The 19,407-nt window shown below is 43.3% G+C and overlaps 1 protein-coding gene across 8 annotated transcripts in view; it reads left to right on the forward strand.

The window, feature by feature from the left end:
• Positions 1–18,241, forward strand: part of FGF18 (fibroblast growth factor 18) — a 130,258-nt gene extending 112,017 nt beyond the window's left edge. For all 8 annotated transcript variants that reach the window (XM_081906526.1, XM_081906530.1, XM_081906527.1 and 5 more), the window contains one exon: positions 17,168–18,241. In XM_081906526.1, coding sequence (XP_081762652.1) covers positions 17,168–17,434 — 267 coding nt within the window. In that variant the 3' untranslated portion in view covers positions 17,435–18,241. The remainder of the gene's footprint in view (positions 1–17,167) is intronic.
• The last annotated feature ends 1,166 nt before the right edge of the window (positions 18,242–19,407 follow it).

Raw genomic sequence — 19,407 nt, forward strand, 5'->3', positions numbered from 1 at the left:
TATCATTTCGTTTATTCCAGTTTAAATGGAGGCAAGCCTGTCTACACTGCCCATTCCCCCTCTCGCCAATATTGAAAACATGCATTTAACCCAACCCTCTTAAGTTTTGATTTTCATGTCGAATTTTGCATTTTTTTAAAAAAGTAATATTTCAACACACATGCAAAATACAGGAAAATTGCTGGAATAATTGTTACCCAGAGGTCCTATGCTCAGAAAAAACCGGGCATAAGCCCCCAAGGGCTGTTTTTAAGGCTGCACAGTCCCTGTGTTCGGTCTGTATGGAGGGTTTTCAGGAATATCCTGCTGGATGGTCAGGAATAATATATTCCTTACTTCTAGCAAGTTGTGTCTGCTTCTTTGTAGGACTTGAGCATCATTAGTTAACTAGGTGGGAGCTATCCTGGAATAATGGGCTGCTAATCAGATTTATATGATCCACACCCTCTGCTAATAATCAAATATCATAGAAGCCATGGCCTTCCTAGAATTTTGGGACAGGAGACTAATTCCCCCCCCCCTTTCTTTTTAAAGCAGAGCTCCTGTTTAGCTAAGAATGCCATCAACCCTATGATGGTCCTAACAGGCCATGTTCAATTGCTAGGGGCCATCGATTTGTCTAGGAGAGGCAAAGGCAAACTCGGCCCTCCAGATGTTTTGGGACTACAACTCCCATCATCCCTACCTAACAGTACCAGTGGTCAGGGATGATGGGAATTGTAGTCTCAAAACATCTGGAGGGCAAAGTTTGCCTATGCCTGGTCTAGGAAGTTTGGAAAGGGAATGCAGAGACCCCAACAGCATCTTGGAAATCACTGTACTAGATAAGTCCAAATTGCCCTTATCCAAGGCAAGGGAGAAGCAGACCAGTAGGGAAGCAACACAGATCTAGGTTCAACAGCTCAGTGGAGCAGGCAGCTGGAGCCCTCCTAAGGAACAATCTCACCAACCAGCCAGGATGCCAGGGGCACTTATTCCTCTTTTTCTGAGTTGCCAGTGGATTGCAAAGCTTACTTATGACTCATCTGAATGATTCTGGGAAATGTATAGTTCCCTGGAAACTATAGCAGACCAGAATGCTAGGCTCCAAGGAAAGATAGGGTTTGGTGGTGCATCAGAACCTGCACTATTATACTATCAGTTTGGATCTGGTGGTGGGTGGTAGGAGCAAGTTGTCTGCCTTGGAGCTGTCCGTGGTGCTGCAGTTTATCTCCTGTTCTGATATCTAGTTTCATATGAAACCTTCTGTCTCCAGCTGCTCTTCTTTGACTCCCTCACAGCTAATCAGCTCTGAGTTGCTGCTGCTTACTACAAATTGTGTGTCCCATGTAGCTCCACCTGGTCCCCAGAGGACTTTGTTCTTGCTCCTGCAGGCATCAAACGGCCAAGAAAGGACACTAGGAAACCTTCAGTAGCTCTGTAGCAAATACAGTCAGTAGGCTGTGACAATACACTAGGTTCCTTTGGGAGGAATGGTGGAATAGAAATGTAATAAATAGCAACAGGTTTAGTAGTAGTAGTAGTAGTAGTACCAATTTCACCACTATATTTTAGGTGAGCAGCTTGAGATCCAGAAGGTGAAGCATTGTTGGCTGAAAAACTAGAAATCAGACTTTGGATATCTCTCAAAGATACTAGTGATTTATTTGGACAATGGACCTTTACTGGCTAGCTCTCCAAATTTACTAAATGGAATTAAAACACCCCAAATACTGGTGCTTTCATAGGTGGCAAGTAAGTGATTTTTTGGGGGGGAAATAAATAAAAGGGTTCCCTTTCCAGCACAATCATTTCCATTGGAATGACCGTGTCAAGGAACTTACAGACTTTTCTTCTGGTATTCTGGTTGTAGGGTTTTGGTTTTTTTTGGTCTTGCTAACTTCTTTCACTCATCTATTTTAAAATATAATGCTAATATATATGAAGGAATTGCGTTTACATTATGCAGCACACTGTTCCCACGCCAAATTAGCTCCCTAACTTTCCCCATATCTGTTCAAGATTTCTTTAGAAGCCACAAGGACTTGAAATTCAAACCATCCAGGAAATCACCTTAATATTTTCATTATTTTTTGAGATAACTTTGGAATTTTAAATGTTTTATTCTTTCCACCCTTCCCTGCATCTTTCATGAGCCGTTTTCCCCCTGCTCACATCAAGGCCTGAAGCACATAAGTCACTCACTTTGCATGGTCTGAACTTGAACTCACTATACAATGAAAACAGATGAAGCAAGGTTTTTGACTGGGAAACTTGAAGATTTTCTGGTGAGATAACTGCTTTCCAAGCCAATATACATTTAAAGTTACCAGAAAGTTGCTACAGTAATACCAGATGGTGGGGATCTCTGTAGTTTTGGAGGACCACAAACAAATTGTTGCTCGATGCCAAAGACTACGCTGGCTAAACTTTAACACTGACTCCTGCCAGAAGCGTTCGTCGAAGGGTAATAAGGATTTGGGATTGTTTACATTGCAGCTTTAAAATGGAGGCTATTTTGCAGTGTGTGTGTATTAATACAGAAAGCTTTCATTATGGAAACCCAAAGAGCAATCATCCCTTGGAAAGGAATGGCCATGATCTCCTGCTTAACATGGTTGGGTCTACTGCCATGTCTGTGCACATCAAATTTAAAGGTAAAGGGACCCCTGACCATTAGGTCCAGTCGCGGCCGACTCTGGGGTTGCAGTGCTCATCTCGCTTTATTGGCCAAGGGAGCCGGCGTACAGCTTCCGGGTCATGTGGCCAGCATGCCAAGCCGCTTCTGGCAAACCAGAGCAGTGCGCGGATACGCCGTTTACCTTCCCGCCGGAGTGATACCTATTTTTCTACTTGCACTTTGATGTGCTTTCGAACTGCTAGGTAGGCAGGTTCAGAGGCCAGCATGCTGGAGGAAGAATGCATGTAATGAGTAACACTTGGCATTCATTCACTGCTAGGGATGGCCTGGCCTTCAGTGCTATGAAGCAGCTGAACATGCATAGGCCATAGGGAATCTCGATGGTAATATTTTCAGGATTTTCTTGGCACGGAGTCAGACAGCTGAGAACGGAATATTCTTATGACAGTTTGATGCAATGGCTTCATTATGCAAAAGATGTAGCTCCAGATCAACAATCTTCCCTGACACCCACAACAATCTGCCAAGATTTTTGATAGATTTATTAGTTGTTATTACTCTGATGCCGTAGTGAGCTGGGTTTTTTAAAAAAATATATATTTTTAAAAATCGCTTCCTTTCCCCTGAAACATCTGATAATGGTACACAGAAAATACTGATGCTGTTGTAATGCACAGAGAATTTTAGGCTTTGATCCATAGGTATTGTAATGGTTATATAGGGTTGCTCGTGCGTAAGTTGCCGCCACTCCTGGCTAGGTAGCCTGGTTAAACCTTTCCTGGCTGGACAGCCCTTCACTTCGTGGCTGTTCAGTCGCTAGCAGAATCCGTCAGTGGGCGTTTCTTGAACTTCTTCCAGCAAAGAAGTTCTTTGACGCCAAGTCGACGCCTACTTTCCCTGCGCAGAAGTCTTCTGCGCAGGGTGGGTGTGGGTAGCGGAGGACCCGTGCTCTCCCCGCTGGTCTCCAGCGAAGAGTCCTGGAGCCCTCTCTCCGATTCCCCCATCCGCCCCCCTTTATCCCTGGTGTTACGCTGATTTCCTTCCCCAGCTGATGAGTCCCCTCTCTCCCTGCTTGGCCCTTCTCCGGCATCGCTTGGGAGCCCTGCCTCCACTTCTGGCTCCGATGTCAGTTCCCTGACAGGTACCCTTCTGGACCCAGGAGGTAACATCTGCTCAAGGAAGAGCTTTTTTTGGTTCTTTTCATGAGAGCGCCGTGTGAGGAAAGGGAAACTAGATCCAATTTTGTTTTTCCTCTCAGGGATGGCTCAGTACAGTTTACTGCCCAAAGCAGCAAATTTTCCCTCTCTCACTTTCCCCCTCAGTCAAGATGCACAGTACCCAAGTCTAGCAGAAAAATCCCACAAGCACTTCTCCTTGGGAGTCCAGATACAATATAAATAAATTAGTTTGCTGTCCTTTCATGTCAGCCCAAATTAGCTGCCTGAGGCCACCGCTTCACTCTGCCCAATGGTTGAGCCAGCCCCTCTCCTGCTTTCTGACCTATATGTGTAGCAGAATGTGGTGGTAGAAACTTGAGAGGGTTAAATAGACTGCAAAACGTTAGGCTACAGTTGAGTAAGCCATTTTTTTCTTGTTTTTAAAAAAGCACCTTATGATTAAAAGCCAACACAGTGTTGGTGGAAAAAGATTGGAAGAAATTTAAAGTTTATTTACAGAAACATTGTAAAATTAAGGAATCTTAGAAGGATGTTGGAATGAAGTTACATGGTTTTAGCAGAAATGTTATAAAGGATTAAGAAAAAATAGACTGTTAATTGGTGAAAGGAGGGAAAGTAAAGTTACATTATATTAAGATAAATTATAGGACAAAAACTGGGAAAGATGGAAAGGATTTGCTGAAATAGCTAACCGAACTAGAATACAGAAAAGGGAGGTGTGAGGAGGTCAAGGAAACAAGCAAATGAAAGATAAGTTATGGGAAGGTTTGTTGTGGTTTTTTTATTTGTTTCTATTTATCTGTTTTTTCTCTTTTTTCATTTTTTTATTGTGATGTGTTGTCTTGTTTTTGTGTAACTTGGTGTTTTCTCTTTTTTCTTTCTGTAAGCTTTAAAACTTTATTATTATTATTATTTTTAAAAAGGCAACACAGTGTTTTTCAAGCAGAGGGCTGGGATCCAACCTTTCAGGTGGGTTTTAGTGACACATCCTGGCCAGGGTTTCCTCACTTGCCTTATCGACCTCCTGGACATGTCATCACCTTTTGCTGGACCACTGCAAGCATCAGCAAATTGCATGCTGAATTAAGGGAAGGGACGGAAGGAAGGAAGGAAGGGGCTGAGGAAGTGTTGAAAGAAATGAGAGATGAAAGGTTGTTGCTGCCACTGTTGTTGCTAATAAACAAATTAAAAAGTGATAATTACAATTAAAGGATTAAGAGCGTCAAGCTATTTTAAGAGGAAAAAAGGAATACAAAAGGAACAGGGAAGAGGAATGAAATAAAATAGCAGGATTTTTTTTTCATGTGCGGTGTGTGTGTGTGTGTGTGATGGGGAATTAGATGCAAGTTGAGTGTGAAAGGAGAGTAGGAGAAGAAATTACAGAAGATAGGTAAAAATACTTTGAGAGGCAGGTCAGGGTGGGAAGGAAGAATTATGAAACAACTTAGTCTTCCGATCAGCAATTTCTGCCTAAATTCGGGAAAGGGCAGGCATCTACTTAGCTTGAGGAAAGCTGAGTTTTGGAACCCCTCACCACAAGGAAAATGCGGTGACAAAGAACATAGCCATTTCCAAAGATTGGTTAGATATCAGCAGAGAATGATTTCAGCAACTGCCAACTGATTAGGTCTCCATCTGCCACCATTTTGTGTCCCTGGACCACCAAAATTGTCACTCAGCAATTTTCTTTTTTTAAAATACATTTTTATTGGTTTTTTTAACATATCATTTCTAACAACCATTTAACGTAACTTCTTATCTTATACACTATTTTAGACTTCCATCAACAACTTCTGAAGATTTTCCGTTCTTTATCACTTGTTCTGTGTTTCTTAATTTCTCTATTACTTTTAATTATCCTTAACTGATAATTCTCATCATAGTCTTTCTTGCAATATTTCAAATAGTTCTCCTTACAGAACTTCTTGCGGTCCTACTAGCGTTATCTGTTTATTACATTTGCTTTTCAAATAGTTCAGATATTTACTCCAGTATGTGGGGGATTAAAAACATGATTCCTGCACCACAGCCTCAAGTACTTGGGTCCATTCTACCACTGCAGTTTTTGGCATCTCATTCTGGCCCATGCGCAAACCAGGCCATATCATCCCCATAGTAGCAAGTCAGGCTAAAGTGGAGAAGAATGTAAGCAACACCCATTAACTAAGTAATGGAGATAAGGGTGAAGACAGAAACGCTATTAAGTGTCAGGGGCGAATTCACTGTTCTCTGAGGTAGTTTCTTAAAAAACAAACAGCACAGATGGACCTCTGTTTTTTCACCAAACAGAGCATTCTGAGAGCAAGTGGAGAGTACACTGTTGGAGGGAATAAGGCAGGAAGTTCAAATTTCAACTTGCTAAACAGCTTATGACAGTCCATTATCCCCATCGTCTTTGTTGTTGTTTAGTCGTTTAGTCATGTCCGACTCTTCGTGACCCCACAGACCAGAGCACGCCAGGCACTCCTGTCTTCCACTGCCTCCCGCAGTTTGGTCAAACTCATGCTGGTAGCTTCGAGAACACTGTCCAACCATCTCGTCCACTGTCATCCCCATCTCCTTGTGCCCTCTATCTTTCCCAACATCAGGGTCTTTTCCAGGGAGTCTTCTCTTCTCTTGAGGTGGCCAAAGTATTAGAGCCTCAGCTTCAGGATCTGTCCTTCCAGTGAGCACTCAGGGCTGATTTCCTTCAGAATGGATAGGTTTGATCTTGCAGTTCATGGGACTCTCAGGAGTCTCTTCCAGCACCAGAATTCAAAAACATCAATTCTTCAGCAATCAGCCTTCTTTATGGTCCAGCTCTCACTTCCATACATCACTACTGGGAAAACCATAGCTTTAACTATACGGACCTTTGTTTGCAAGGTGATGTCTCTGCTTTTTAAGATGCTATCTAGGTTTGTCATTGCTATCCGTATCATCTAGAATATTGCAATATCAGCATTTGACTACCTTACAGGGCTGTTCGAAAGATTACTGGAAATCATAGCATGGGCATAAGGCTTGGTGATTTGAGGTTTCATGCAACTGTTTAGGTGAATTTGTAAAAGTATACTGGTTAACTGATTGTTTTCTTAGAAACCCTGGTCCTATCCCCTGGAAATAGAGCATATGATCCAAACTAGGGTTACATGAAAACAGTCTGCTACAATTCTCCACATTGTTTGCAAGTGGCAAAGTTGCAGGGGAGGGTGGAAGATTTCACAGATAATTCCTGAGGGAAGGGAAGTGAAATTCCCTTCTCATACACCCCTCTTCTCGGAAATTTTGGGTCACTCATAATTGAATGAAGCTCTGTTATTCATCTTGGCAGAGGAGGAGAGGAATGAAGGGAGAAGGGATCAAACCCACAGTTTCCTTCAACATAATTAAAATGCAATATTAGAACCTGATATTAAAATATCAGTATACCTGAAGGAGCATCTCCACCCCCATCGCTCAGCCCGGACACTGAGGTCCAGCTCCGAGGGCCTTCTGGCGGTTCCCTCCCTGCGAGAAGTGAGGTTACAGGAAACCAGGCAGAGGGCCTTATCGGTAGTGCCGCCTGCCCTGTGGAACACTCTCCCATCAGATGCCAAGGAAATAAACAACTACCTGACTTTTAGAAGACATCTGAAGGCAGTCCTGTTTAGGGAAGTTTTTAATGACTGATGTTTTAATGTATTTTTAATTTTTTGTTGGAAGCTGCCCAGAGCTTCCAACAAACTCAGCCAGATGGGCGGGGTATTATTATTATTATTATTATTATAATTATTATTATTATTATTATTATTATTATTATTATTATTATTATTACCTATGTTCAAGTGGGAATACTAGGATGGGCATTTCACTGAACATTCCCCAGGGGAGGACTAAAACTGTCCAATAGTTCAGGGGGAGTTTGATAAAGAAAACCACAACCAAAAACCTGTTTGAAGGTTATTTTCTGAGAAAGTTTGGCCCAGCCTGAACCCAAACCACCCATGCTTGTTTGCTTCTGCTGCAAGGATGAAGGTTTGTTCTGCGTTGTTTACCCTGTCCTTTTCTGTATCTTTTAAAACAGCTACATGACACATACATGCCAAATTTGGCTGAGCCCTCTTTCTTCCATTTTTTTTTAAAAAAACACCTTCTAAGATGGCTGAATGTTTACATTATTTTTAATAATAAGTCAGTACAACATTGTCACTGCTGCATTTCCTCTGCGTTGACAAGCTGGTATTTCATGTACACTTAATTGGGAGGAAGGTGTACATAACTGTGCAAATTCTTTTCTTTTTTTCAAACAAAAACCCTCATGAAAATCCACCAGCATTTTAAGTGTGCGTATCTCCTAATAAGGGACGCGGGTGGCGCTGTCAGTTAAACCACAGAGCCTAGGACTTGCCGATCAGAAGGTCGGCGGTTCGAATCCCCGCGACGGGGTGAGCTCCCGTTGCTCGGTCCCTGCTCCTGCCAACCTAGCAGTTCGAAAGCACGTCAAAGTGCAAGTAGATAAATAAGTACCTCTCCGGCGAGAAGGTAAACGGCGTTTCTGTGCGCTGCTCTGGTTCGCCAGAAGCGGCTTAGTCATGCTGGCCACCTGACCTGGAAGCTCTACGCCGGCTCCCTCGTCCAATAAAGTGAGATGAGGACTGCAACCCCAGAGTCGGCCACGACTGGACCTAATGGTCAGGGGTCCCTTTACCTTTATCTCCTAATAAACACTTTTGTGTATGCAGTTTTGCCCAACATGCACATTGTGCAATGAATTTTTCTTCATGTAACACGTTTTCATATATTATTTTCACTAATATATGCATTTCCCTCACGTATTTGCATTTTTGTGAATGATTTATCTGGCTAGACAGCTGCATCTCAAAATTTGGAGAAGCGCACATTTCGAAGGATTGTTATGCTTTGCTTTGCATACTGTTTCGAGAAGCGTTAATTGGAGCAGCTTGATATTAAAAAGTGAACTGAACTGAATTTATCACCCACCCTTTTTAAAAACCAGTATAAAGAAGTGAACAGATTAGCAGGACTTGAATAAATTTAGCAGTATATGAGGGAGTAGGAGATAACTAGTAAGAAGAGTAGAACTTTGTAACTTGGAATATATGGAGGAGAGGGAAAAGAAAGGATAACAGAGAAGGAGAAGAAGTCTTTAGGTGTTTTTTTTTTGTTTCCTTGGTTTGTTGTGGTTTTGTTTTTACATTTCTTATATTCTTTGCCTATTCTTTTCAAATTCTATGTAAAAACGCAAATAAAAATTACTTTTTTAAAAAAATGAATTTACCCCACCCACCAAAAAAACAACAACCCCTCAACTTGGGAGTAATTTCTCGTGAAATCTACACGACTGCCTTCAGAGTAAATGTGGATACCCTTCGGATGGCCCCATAGTTTAAGAGAAATTCTGCCGAGTGTCCTCAACTCAAGGCATTGCTTAGAAGAGAGCATTTGTGCAGTCACAACAGACTGTCCTTTGATCCTCCAGATTAGAGAACCTAAAACGTGAAAGCAAAGCTCCAAGTAGGCCAAATTGGACTATAAAAGGTGAGGAGAGGAGCTGGCCGATTTGCGGAATGTCAATATAAGAGTAGCAAATGTTTCAGCAGGTTTGCCTGGTTCAAGATGTTCCTTGTTTACTACCGGAGAGATAATTAACCAAATGCTTCGGACAAACAATCCAGTAAGTGTTCCAGGGGACTTCTCAAAGGGCACTCGCTCTTTTTCAACTCCGTTTCCTTCCTGTTGGATATGACCCATCACTGTGCGTACTTTATCCCCATTATAGATATCCCTCATTACAATGTTGTAACATAAAGTCAATGTTATCTTGCTTTTTTTTTTAAAGTAGCAGCCGTACAGACTTATCACCTCGTTGCCCGGTAGCAATTGAAAAAATAACCCCTTTCCAAAAACAAGAACAAGAACGAAGACTTCATTCTCTGCCGGCATTAAGGTTGTTCTGAAACAATAAATATATAAGAGGTGTCATAGAGATGTGATGGCTTCTCCCCTAATACGGACTGGCCGTGTTCAAATTATAGGGAATAATAATAATAATAATAATAATAATAATAATAATAATAGTTTTATTTATACCCCGCCCTCCCCAGCCAAGACTGGGCTGAGGGCGGCTAACACCAGGCATAAAAACCATTGATTGAAATTCAACTTAAAAAAACATGATTAAAATACAACATTAAAATGCAGCCTCATTTCAGTGGAAACTCAGATCAAAAACTTTTTGGGGGATGAAAACGTCAAGTCTTCACCAAGGCTAACTATGAAGACTGGTCCTACGTGGGCCAGGAAAAAGCCAGGGAAGTCCCCACATAGGAGTTCCATCACAGAAGGAGAAAGGAAAGAAAGAAAGAAAGAAAGAAAGAAAGAAAGAAAGAAAGGAAGGAAGGAAGGAAGGAAGGAAGGAAGGAAGGAAGGAAGGAAGGAAGGAAGGAAGGAAGGAAGGGAGGGAGGGAGGGAGGGAGGGGATCAAGTTGATTCCAAGACAAAGTCTTGATTCCAAGTCAAAGTTGATTCCAAGCCAAAGTCCAGTGCCTGGACTTTGGCTTGGAATCAACTTGATCAACTTGATCCCCTCCCCCTCTTTCTTTTTTTCCTTTCTCCTTCTGTCTTACACAACTCTGTCTTACAGGCCGTGTGGAAAGAGATCAGATCTTCAGGCCCCTAGCCAAAAGGCTGTACCCCTACCCTTTGTGATGCGCCCTCCTAGCTGCTGCTTTTAGTAGGTTACAGAGACATGGTTTGGCTTTAATTGGAGGGAGTCAGGAGCAGAGTTTATGGCTTTCAGGAAGGATCTCCTAAGCTTTCTCCCCATAATTGAAGTACCGAGTAAAACCACGCATGGCGGGCTCCCCAAGGTGCACAAGGTGTCAAATGCTTTCTTCTCTCATCACTGTTATTCCTTTAGCAACATCCAGCATGGTTCATGGTAAATACCGCTTTATTCCCTTTTCAGATATCATATCCTGGGCAAGCGGTAGCTACCATCTTAAGGGATGGTACCATAGTTCTTAATTCCCGGTCTCAGAATACGAACCTATGCCGAACAGAATGTGCTTAACGTTACCAATTCAGCACCATTTTGCATGTTCAGACCCAGAAACCTTCCCCCAAAATAAATTCACACTTGACTCAAATTTTGGTTTTGGCAGAATTTAGGCCACAACTTTATTGATTACAGAAAGTGACTGGCTGCATAGGCTCTGGTTCGACTAGCTCCCTGCCATGCAGGTAGCGCTGACCCAGGGTTCCAGCATAGGGTCAGCCAAGGGTGAACACCTGGATAAGCGGAAAGTCGGAAACGGGCTATCTCTGCCACCCAAATGTCCCCCTGGACTCAGGCACGGGCACAACCCCCTCTCAGGGGTTGACCAAAATCAATGAGTCCCTGGATTCCTTTAAAGGAATACCCTTCACATAGGGATGGCGAGACCATTCTCCCATCCCTATCACCTGAACCAGAGCCTATCCGCAACCTTACAAGTTGTGATGATTTGCTACGTGGCAGGCGAAACCCAAATGGCACCAGCCAATCAGCTAAGTGGGGAAAATTCCTGCTGTGCCCCTGTCCCAACGACAGACGACACACAACGGCATAGCAGGGTCAAGCGCAAAGCCCTAAAAGTAGGGAGAGGTGGGCGGATATTCTGAATGCACATGCCGAAAGAGGAAGCTCTGGGTCACATGCATGGGCATAAATAGGTCCCTCGAACCGTTTGGACTGCGTCCCATTGGCCAGATTGCACCCAGCTACGAGGGACCTGCCAATGGGGTGTTGTGGCTGACCAATCGTAACCACCCACAACACAGGGTGTCGGTTTTCCAGTTCTCACCGCAGTACATGCCCTCTTTAAGGGAGGACATTGCAGTGGCAGCATCCAAGCCACCAGGACCCCAGGGAAATGCCGTTTCCCAGAAAATGTGGCTCAGAATACAGAAGCCAAGTGTCTATCTGTAAACTACTTGACCCAGAGCTCTTTGTACTTAGGAATCTGCTGTGAGCATGCTCAGCAATGTCGAAATGTGGCTGCACCACAGGTGTATGACATTGAGCTTGTTGTTTTCATCACCAGGGGAAAATGCCCTAAAACTGTTCCCTCCAGCTCTTGCTATGTTAGTCATTGCAAAACGAATGTTCGAGAACTGAAATTCATTCTACCTTCTCATTTGACAAAGACAACTGACATCATTAAAGGATGTGCCATTTCCTCCTTCAAATTACATATATGCATTGATTAATTTTTTTAGGGGGCAAGTTACAGTTTATCACAGTCCTGAACTGATTCAAAACCACTTTGGCTGGATTTCCCTCACCTAAGTAAAGAACGAGATAGTATTTATAGGATGATGATGATGATGATGATGATGATGATGATGATGATGATGATATAATTCATTATTTATACCCCGCCCATCTGGCTGGGTTTCCCCAGCCACTCTGGGTGGCTTCTGACAGAATATTTAAAATACAATTAAAACATCAAACATAAAAAAACTCCCTAAACAGGGCTGCCTTCAGATGTCTTCTAAAAGTCAGATACAGTGGTACCTCGGGTTACATACACTTCAGGTTACATACACTTCAGGTTACAGACTCCACTAACCCAGAAATAGTACCTCGGGTTAAGAACTTTGCTTCAGGATGAGAACAGAAATCATGCTCTGGTGGCACGGCAGCAGTTAGAGGCCCCATTAGTTAAAGTGATGCTTCAGGTTAAGAACAGTTTCAGGTTAAGAACGGACCTCCTAGTCTTTATAACCCTGTACCTTCTTCCAGAAGGCAGAAGCTGAAAGAGATCATTTCCGGGTTGCGCACTATCCTGCGCTATCTCTGCAGCTTTCTTATGCCACCCGGAAGCATAGATTTGATCCAAGGTGAGAAGAGTGCACCCAATTATTCTCTCCGCAGTCTTTACAACCCTGGGCAGCATTGTTTTTCCCCTTACCGTGCAGCTCCCAAACCACACACACAGACCATAAGTTAATACACTCTCAACAGTACAATGGCAAAATGCCAGGTCCTTGGAGAGATTTTTTTCCGGATGATTCTCAGAAAATATAACCTCTGCTGTGCAGAGACAGAAGGAAGACTGCATTTTCATATGCAGCTGCCGCCATGGTTAAGAGCATGAGGGAGGTTGATGATGGAGGGAAGATCTTCTCCCCGTTGTTCCCCTCATACTTGCAAGCCTACCTCATACGGAACCTTTTCACTCCACCTGCGAGCCTGCCTGCCTCCATCTGCCTCTGGTTCCCTCCTCTGAGCTCATCCACCAACCTGCTTGTTTGCACCCTGCCCACCGCCAGCTTGGCCAAATCATAGCTCAGGCAAACTTCAGAGGAACAAGCGGGGCAGTAGAGGGCAGCTCACCAGTAACCTTCCTGCCCCAGCCTGTCCTTGCTGCTCTTCTGTGACTTGCCTAAACCACCTGCTTCCTTGCTCACCTGCATGTCTACAAAACCTGCCATCATGCAGCAGTCCATGTGACCACCTGTTGGTGGTCGTGGGGACTGCAGCATGACCACGTCCTTACAATCTTATTATATACTAATTAAGGATTGCACGGGGCGATCCTATACATGTCTACTGAGAAGTTCGCCCCATTGAGTTCAACAGGATTGCTTCCCAGGCAGCATTGCAGTCTAAAATTTCTTAATGGGTAGGAGAGTTGAGTTATAAACCAGAGACTGGTTCTAGGAGAATTCAAGAACACTTTTTCTACTGAACTTCCTTCTAAAAGCGAAAGTGCTAGGGGCATAATCCTTGAACAAGCCTGATTTGAGACATTCTTCATTTCCAGTAAAGATACTAAGCATTTGTCCTAGACCAGTATTTGATTCAATTTGCATTTTGGTTATATTTGTACGGAGATCTGACTCAATTCTTCTATTCTGTTTTCTTTCTTTTTCTTTTTTTAAAAAACCTCATTTAATCCAGGACTCAAAAGATAGCAATCATGTCAGCAAGGGTAGTGTTTTCATAGTTTTGAAGTTTGCTGATTTGGCAGTATTAGGAAAAGCTTGACTGAGCTAAGTTGTCAGACCAAAGGAGAGATGACAGATTGCTCCAGATCTCTGGAATCATAACACTATGGTTCCCCTGTATATTTCCGGCAGAGAAGCAATCGATCCATTCCAGAGGCATGCTGAATATATTTTTTTTTCTTGGCTCCAATTTGGCAGAAACAAATCCTGAAATCCATTTGTGCTATTCAGCACAAAGCAAGACAATTATTACGTTTATCTGAAGCAAGTCCAACATTTGTTCCTCAAATACATGATTGACTTTGATCTCTTCACTCAGTGTACACAAATCCTTCAATGCATTTGTTTGGTGGCTAATACCATTTTCCAGGCTCAGACCCTAACCTTACCTGATTCCAGTACTTCAACTTCTGATCACTGGGGTTGCAGAACTCTTCGCTCATTGCCTCCAAACCCAGATATTTAGCAGAAAATACACAGTTTTGTTATTTTTTTAAAAGCAAGACACATCAGGAGACTTTTTATTTCAAGCTTAACTTCACATATGATTACAACCACTTAGGATTTGATGAAATTTAAGCAGAGGAGGAAACAGCCAGCCGTGGAAGCAGATCCTTACAGGCCTAACATGTTTGGCTGTCTATCCAGCCATGGTTGGCAGCCCTGATGCAGTTACAATTTCATGCATGATGTGCTGGACTGATTTTCAAATAACAGTCAAAAGGAGCCTTCACGTTTGACTATATTATACTTATTGTAACAGTCTTATATACAGGGTTGTGTATACTCTGTGCTAAACAAACAGACAAGCCAGGTACATTATGTGGCCAGGCAATCAAAATTCTGCTTAAAGAACAGCTAGATTCTGCAACCTGTGTATGTTATGGACAGTTGCATGAATTTTCCATTGTTCACAAAATATATTCTGCATTTTGCTCTTGTTGCTATTTTCTATTTGATTGGGCCTTTTGAGTATAACTGGCATTTTAAAAAATGGTTTTACAGCTTTTGCTGTCTCTTTTATTGCTTTTACATCTGATTTTGTGATCTTATTTTTACAGAGTTCTACTGCTGAGTATAGGGACGCGGGTGGCGCTGTGGGTTAAACCACAGAGCCTAGGACTTGCCGATCGGAAGGTCGGCGGTTCGAATCCCCATGACGGGGTGAGCTCCCGTTGCTCGGTCCCTGCTCCTGCCAACCTAGCAGTTCGAAAGCACATCAAAGTGCAAGTAGATAAATAGGTACCACTTCGGCGGGAAGGTAAACGGCGTTTCCGTGCACTGCTCTGGTACGCCAGAAGCGGCTTAGTCATGCTGGCCACATGACCCGGAAACTGTATGCTGGCTCCCTTGGCCAATAAAGCAAGATGAGCGCCGCAACCCCAGAGTCGGTCACGACTGGACCTAATGGTCAGGGATCCCTTTACCTTTACTGCTGAGTATGCAAAAGCGTATCGCTAGCTGCTCTGTGCTCCCATATAGTGATGCAATTATTATTTTTTTTTGCATATAGTTTTGCTAGTCATAAATGAGCCAGGCCAATGAAACCCCCCCCCAACTACTGAGACCCCAAAAAACACACCTGGCTCCTTCTTTGACCTCTAATATTTCAGTTGGCATTTCACCCTAACACCTTTAAGCATTCTTTCATAGCTGTAAAGGCCACAAACTTACTTTTCAACAAGAAAAAAAAATTAGGAAGAGGATTAATTTATTCTGCACTCCCACAGAAATCGTGTCCTCCTCACAGAGAACACGTGTTGCGGTGAGATCATCAGGACTGACTTCACGGCTTGTGTGGGTGGGAGCGATTGGATAGCCACAACAACCCAATTGGTGGTCCCTCGGTTGCTGGGGTAATTCTGGCCATTGGGATTGTTCATGCATTAACCGAGGGACCTATATGTACCGCTGCACATTGCGCTGAGCTTCCTCTTTTCACCTAGTGCATTGGATCACCTGCCCACCCTCCCTATATTTAGGGTCCATTTTGACCTTGCTATGCCATTGTGGGTTGTCTGTTTTTTGGGACAGAGGCCCAGTAGGAATTTTCCCATTTGGCGGATTGGCTGGTGCCACTTGGGTTTCACCTGCCGCGTAGCAAATCGTCACAACTTTGTAAGGTTTGGCGGTTAGACATTGGTTCAAAGTGGAGGGGAGGAGAGGTTGTCATACCTGCCCCTCCAATGCATGAAAGGGGCTCGCCTTGCTTTTGTCTGATCCCCTTCCTGGGGTTAGGGCCACGCCAGAGCCCCTGGGAGCATTTGAGGGTGAGCTTGAGACTGCGCCTGGTTCAATGCTCCCCCACAATGTTTACCTGTACAGTGGTACCTCGGGTTACAGACACTTCAGGTTACATACGCTTCAGGTTACAGACTCTGCTAACCCAGAAATAGTACTTCAGGTTAAGAACTTTGCTTCAGGATGAGAACAGAAAACGTGCTCCGGCGGTGCGGCAGCAGCAGGAGGCCCCATTAGCTAAAGTGGTGCTTCAGGTTAAGAACAGTTTCAGGTTAAGAACCGACCTCCGGAACGAATTAAGTACTTAACCCGAGGTACCACTGTACTGACCTCTGCTGGTGTCCAGTTGTCAGTGCTGCCCTGCTGAGGTCAGGGGCAGTAGTCGGGAACCAATGCCTAAACAAACCACTCACAATCTGTAATCAATAAAGTTGTGGCCAAAATTATGTCAACAACCTTAAACTAAATTCTGTGTCAATTGTGTCTTTATTTATTGGGGGAGGTCTTGGGATCTTAACACGCAATCATTGCATACAAGCAGCCCTTCTTATTAGAATAAATGGCTCAGGATGGCAATACCTCAATGACCTCCTCTCTCCATATGAACCTACTCAGACCCTGAGATCATCTTCTGAGGCCCTTCTTCGTGTGCCTCCTCCATGAGCGGTCCGGAGGGTGGCAACACAAGAATAGGGTCTTCTCTGCAGTGGCTCCCCATTTGTGGAATGCTCTCCCCAGGGAAGTTCACCTGGCGCCTGCATTATATACCTTTAGGCACCAGGCAAAACTGTTCTTCTTCAACTAGGTCTTTGGGTAATTGACATCCAATGCCCTTTTAAAATGTGTTGGGGAGGTGGGGAGTTATTAGGTTGCTCTTGTTTTTGTTTTCATCATGCATTTTGCATTTTGATTTCATGCTGTGAACTGTCCTGAGACCTGCGGGTATAGGGCAGTATACAAATTTTAATAAGGAAAAGATAATAACGTAATAAACAAGACCAAATCGTCCTAATCTTCCTCTCCTTCTATAGAACCAGCTATAGGAATGGGCACTGCCATTGATGTTCCCAGAATGAAGTGTACTTTGGTCAACTGGCTGTGTGAACCATTTGCCATTTTTGTTGACTTTCTCTTCCTATTTCATTTTCAGCCGGACGGCACCAGCAAAGAGTGTGTCTTCATCGAGAAGGTCCTAGAGAACAACTATACGGCGCTGATGTCGGCAAAGTACACGGGCTGGTACGTCGGCTTCACCAAAAAGGGGAGGCCCCGGAAAGGGCCCAAGACACGGGAGAACCAGCAAGACGTTCATTTTATGAAAAGATACCCAAAGGGTCAAGTGGAATTACAGAAACCTTTCAAGTATACGACAGTGACCAAGAGGACTAGGAGAATACGACCCACCAACCCCAGTTAAAAGATAAACAAAGACAGTGTCATGCAAATGAACTACAAAAGATAGACTGTTCCAGAGAAATATTTTTACACTAAAAATAAGGGAGAAGCTCTATTTTTGTACATTGTGTTGATTTTTTTTTATTTTAAAAAAAGACTGGATTGAAAAAAGAAAAGAAAAGAAAAACCCACTGGGGGAGCTGTAAAAGATTTATTGTGACTTGAAGACAAACAAAAATGAATGGCTCTATTTAAATTGACTTCCCCCCTCCCCTCCCCCTTCTGTGGATTGACATATAGGTGCTTAATTCTCTTTTTGGAATGGGTGACTTTTCCAAGCCAATCCCTAAGGAACGAATTCACCTTAAAATAAGAGTAGAAACCAAAACCACAAACCAAAGAAAACCAACGCTCACCTTTCCCAACGTCCCCGAAACAACTTGGATAATTCTCTGGTGTTGCGGTGATCTCTTTTTATTGTCTGCTGCGATCTTGAACGAGACAAGATGGTCTGCAAATCAGTCATTGAGCTTCCGTAGAGGGCTCAGTACCTCAGTCCTTTGTAACCCTTTCTGACGACATAAGGTGTCACGCCTCTGTGATCCTGCAATTGTTTCGCTCACTTCTGGAGAATGCTGCTATCGACCTTCAAGTGACTAAGTAAAATAACCTAATACACCAATGATAAGGGAATATTTTAAAACCAGCTCTATTATATATATAAATATATATTATATATATAAGCTATTTATTTCACCTCTCTGTATATTGCAGTTCCATGAACCAAGTATTACTGCCTCAACAATTAAAAAAAGAATTATTTAAAACACATACATGTATTACTGCTGTTCACCTCTCCCTCCTGCAACCTAAGCTTTTCACTGAACGACACTTGCCGCCTGGGGTTGAGTTCACGGGGATTAGGTTATCCAGACTAGAGTTCAGAATTTATTATCAGACGTGCCAGGAGCTCAGTTGCTCTTTTCCTGGATTGTAGAATGGTATTTTTTTATTTTTCATTTTCAAATTCTGTAATTTTGACTTCCTGCAAAATGTCCTGCCTTGTCGAAGTATGGGCGGAGTTTAAAAATGCGGCATGCGAAGGATTCTTGTTTTGTGAATTTGCTCTCGCAGACACCTTGTTTTGCCTGTGCCAAGCTGCCCTGGGCGCAACATGGTATTAAATGCTTAGCGGGGTTGTGGGATTCACTCATATGGCATTCCTTCAGTTGCCCTAGGTGGGTTCTTGGGCAGCCAGAGGTGGCTTGATTCCTCTGTCTGAGCTGGAGCCAACCAGTGTTGGGAAGAACTGTCATTAAGAACAGGAGACGCTGTTGGAGGGTTGTGTTAAATCGACTCCGCCGACTAAAAGTGTGTTAGGATGCTCAGTGTGTCAGTCGTTGCCACCTTCTGCAAATGGCTGCCAGTTCTCCACCCCATTCTGGGAAGACATTTACGGGGATATAAGCGCCATTGGGGGTGGGTGGGGCAAATCACTTGCCTCTGAGTGTAAATGTATTTAGGATTGACGCGAAAGTCCAGCGTAAGCTGTATAGTCCATATGTAAGCTATAATGGGGAGTGCACTAGAACCAGCCGTGTCCCTAAGACGGGGGCAAAGGGGCAGCCAGACTAGGTGACAAAGGGGTCGGGAAAGCTATTGTACTTACCTTTGGAAGTTTATGTACTTTGTTTGAAATGCACTCTTAGTCAAAAGCCTTTTAAAATAAACTTTATTTTCCTTAAATAAGAATTAAAAAAGATATTTGTGATTGTTCAGAATACATATATGGCGTTAGCAATTCTAGCAAAGAGAGAAAAGTTGTTGTATCAGTGAAACTATTCACTTGTGTAAAGGTAAAGGACCCCTGGATGGTTAAGTCCAATCAAAGGTGACTCTGGGGTTGTGGCGCTCATCTCGCTTTCAGGCTGAGGGAGCCGGTGTTTGTCCACAGACAGCTTTCTGGGTCCTGTGGCCAGCATGACTAAACTGCTT

This window comes from Podarcis melisellensis (genome assembly GCF_964234715.1).
Source record: "Podarcis melisellensis genome assembly, chromosome: 3".
NCBI lineage: Eukaryota > Metazoa > Chordata > Lepidosauria > Squamata > Lacertidae > Podarcis > Podarcis melisellensis.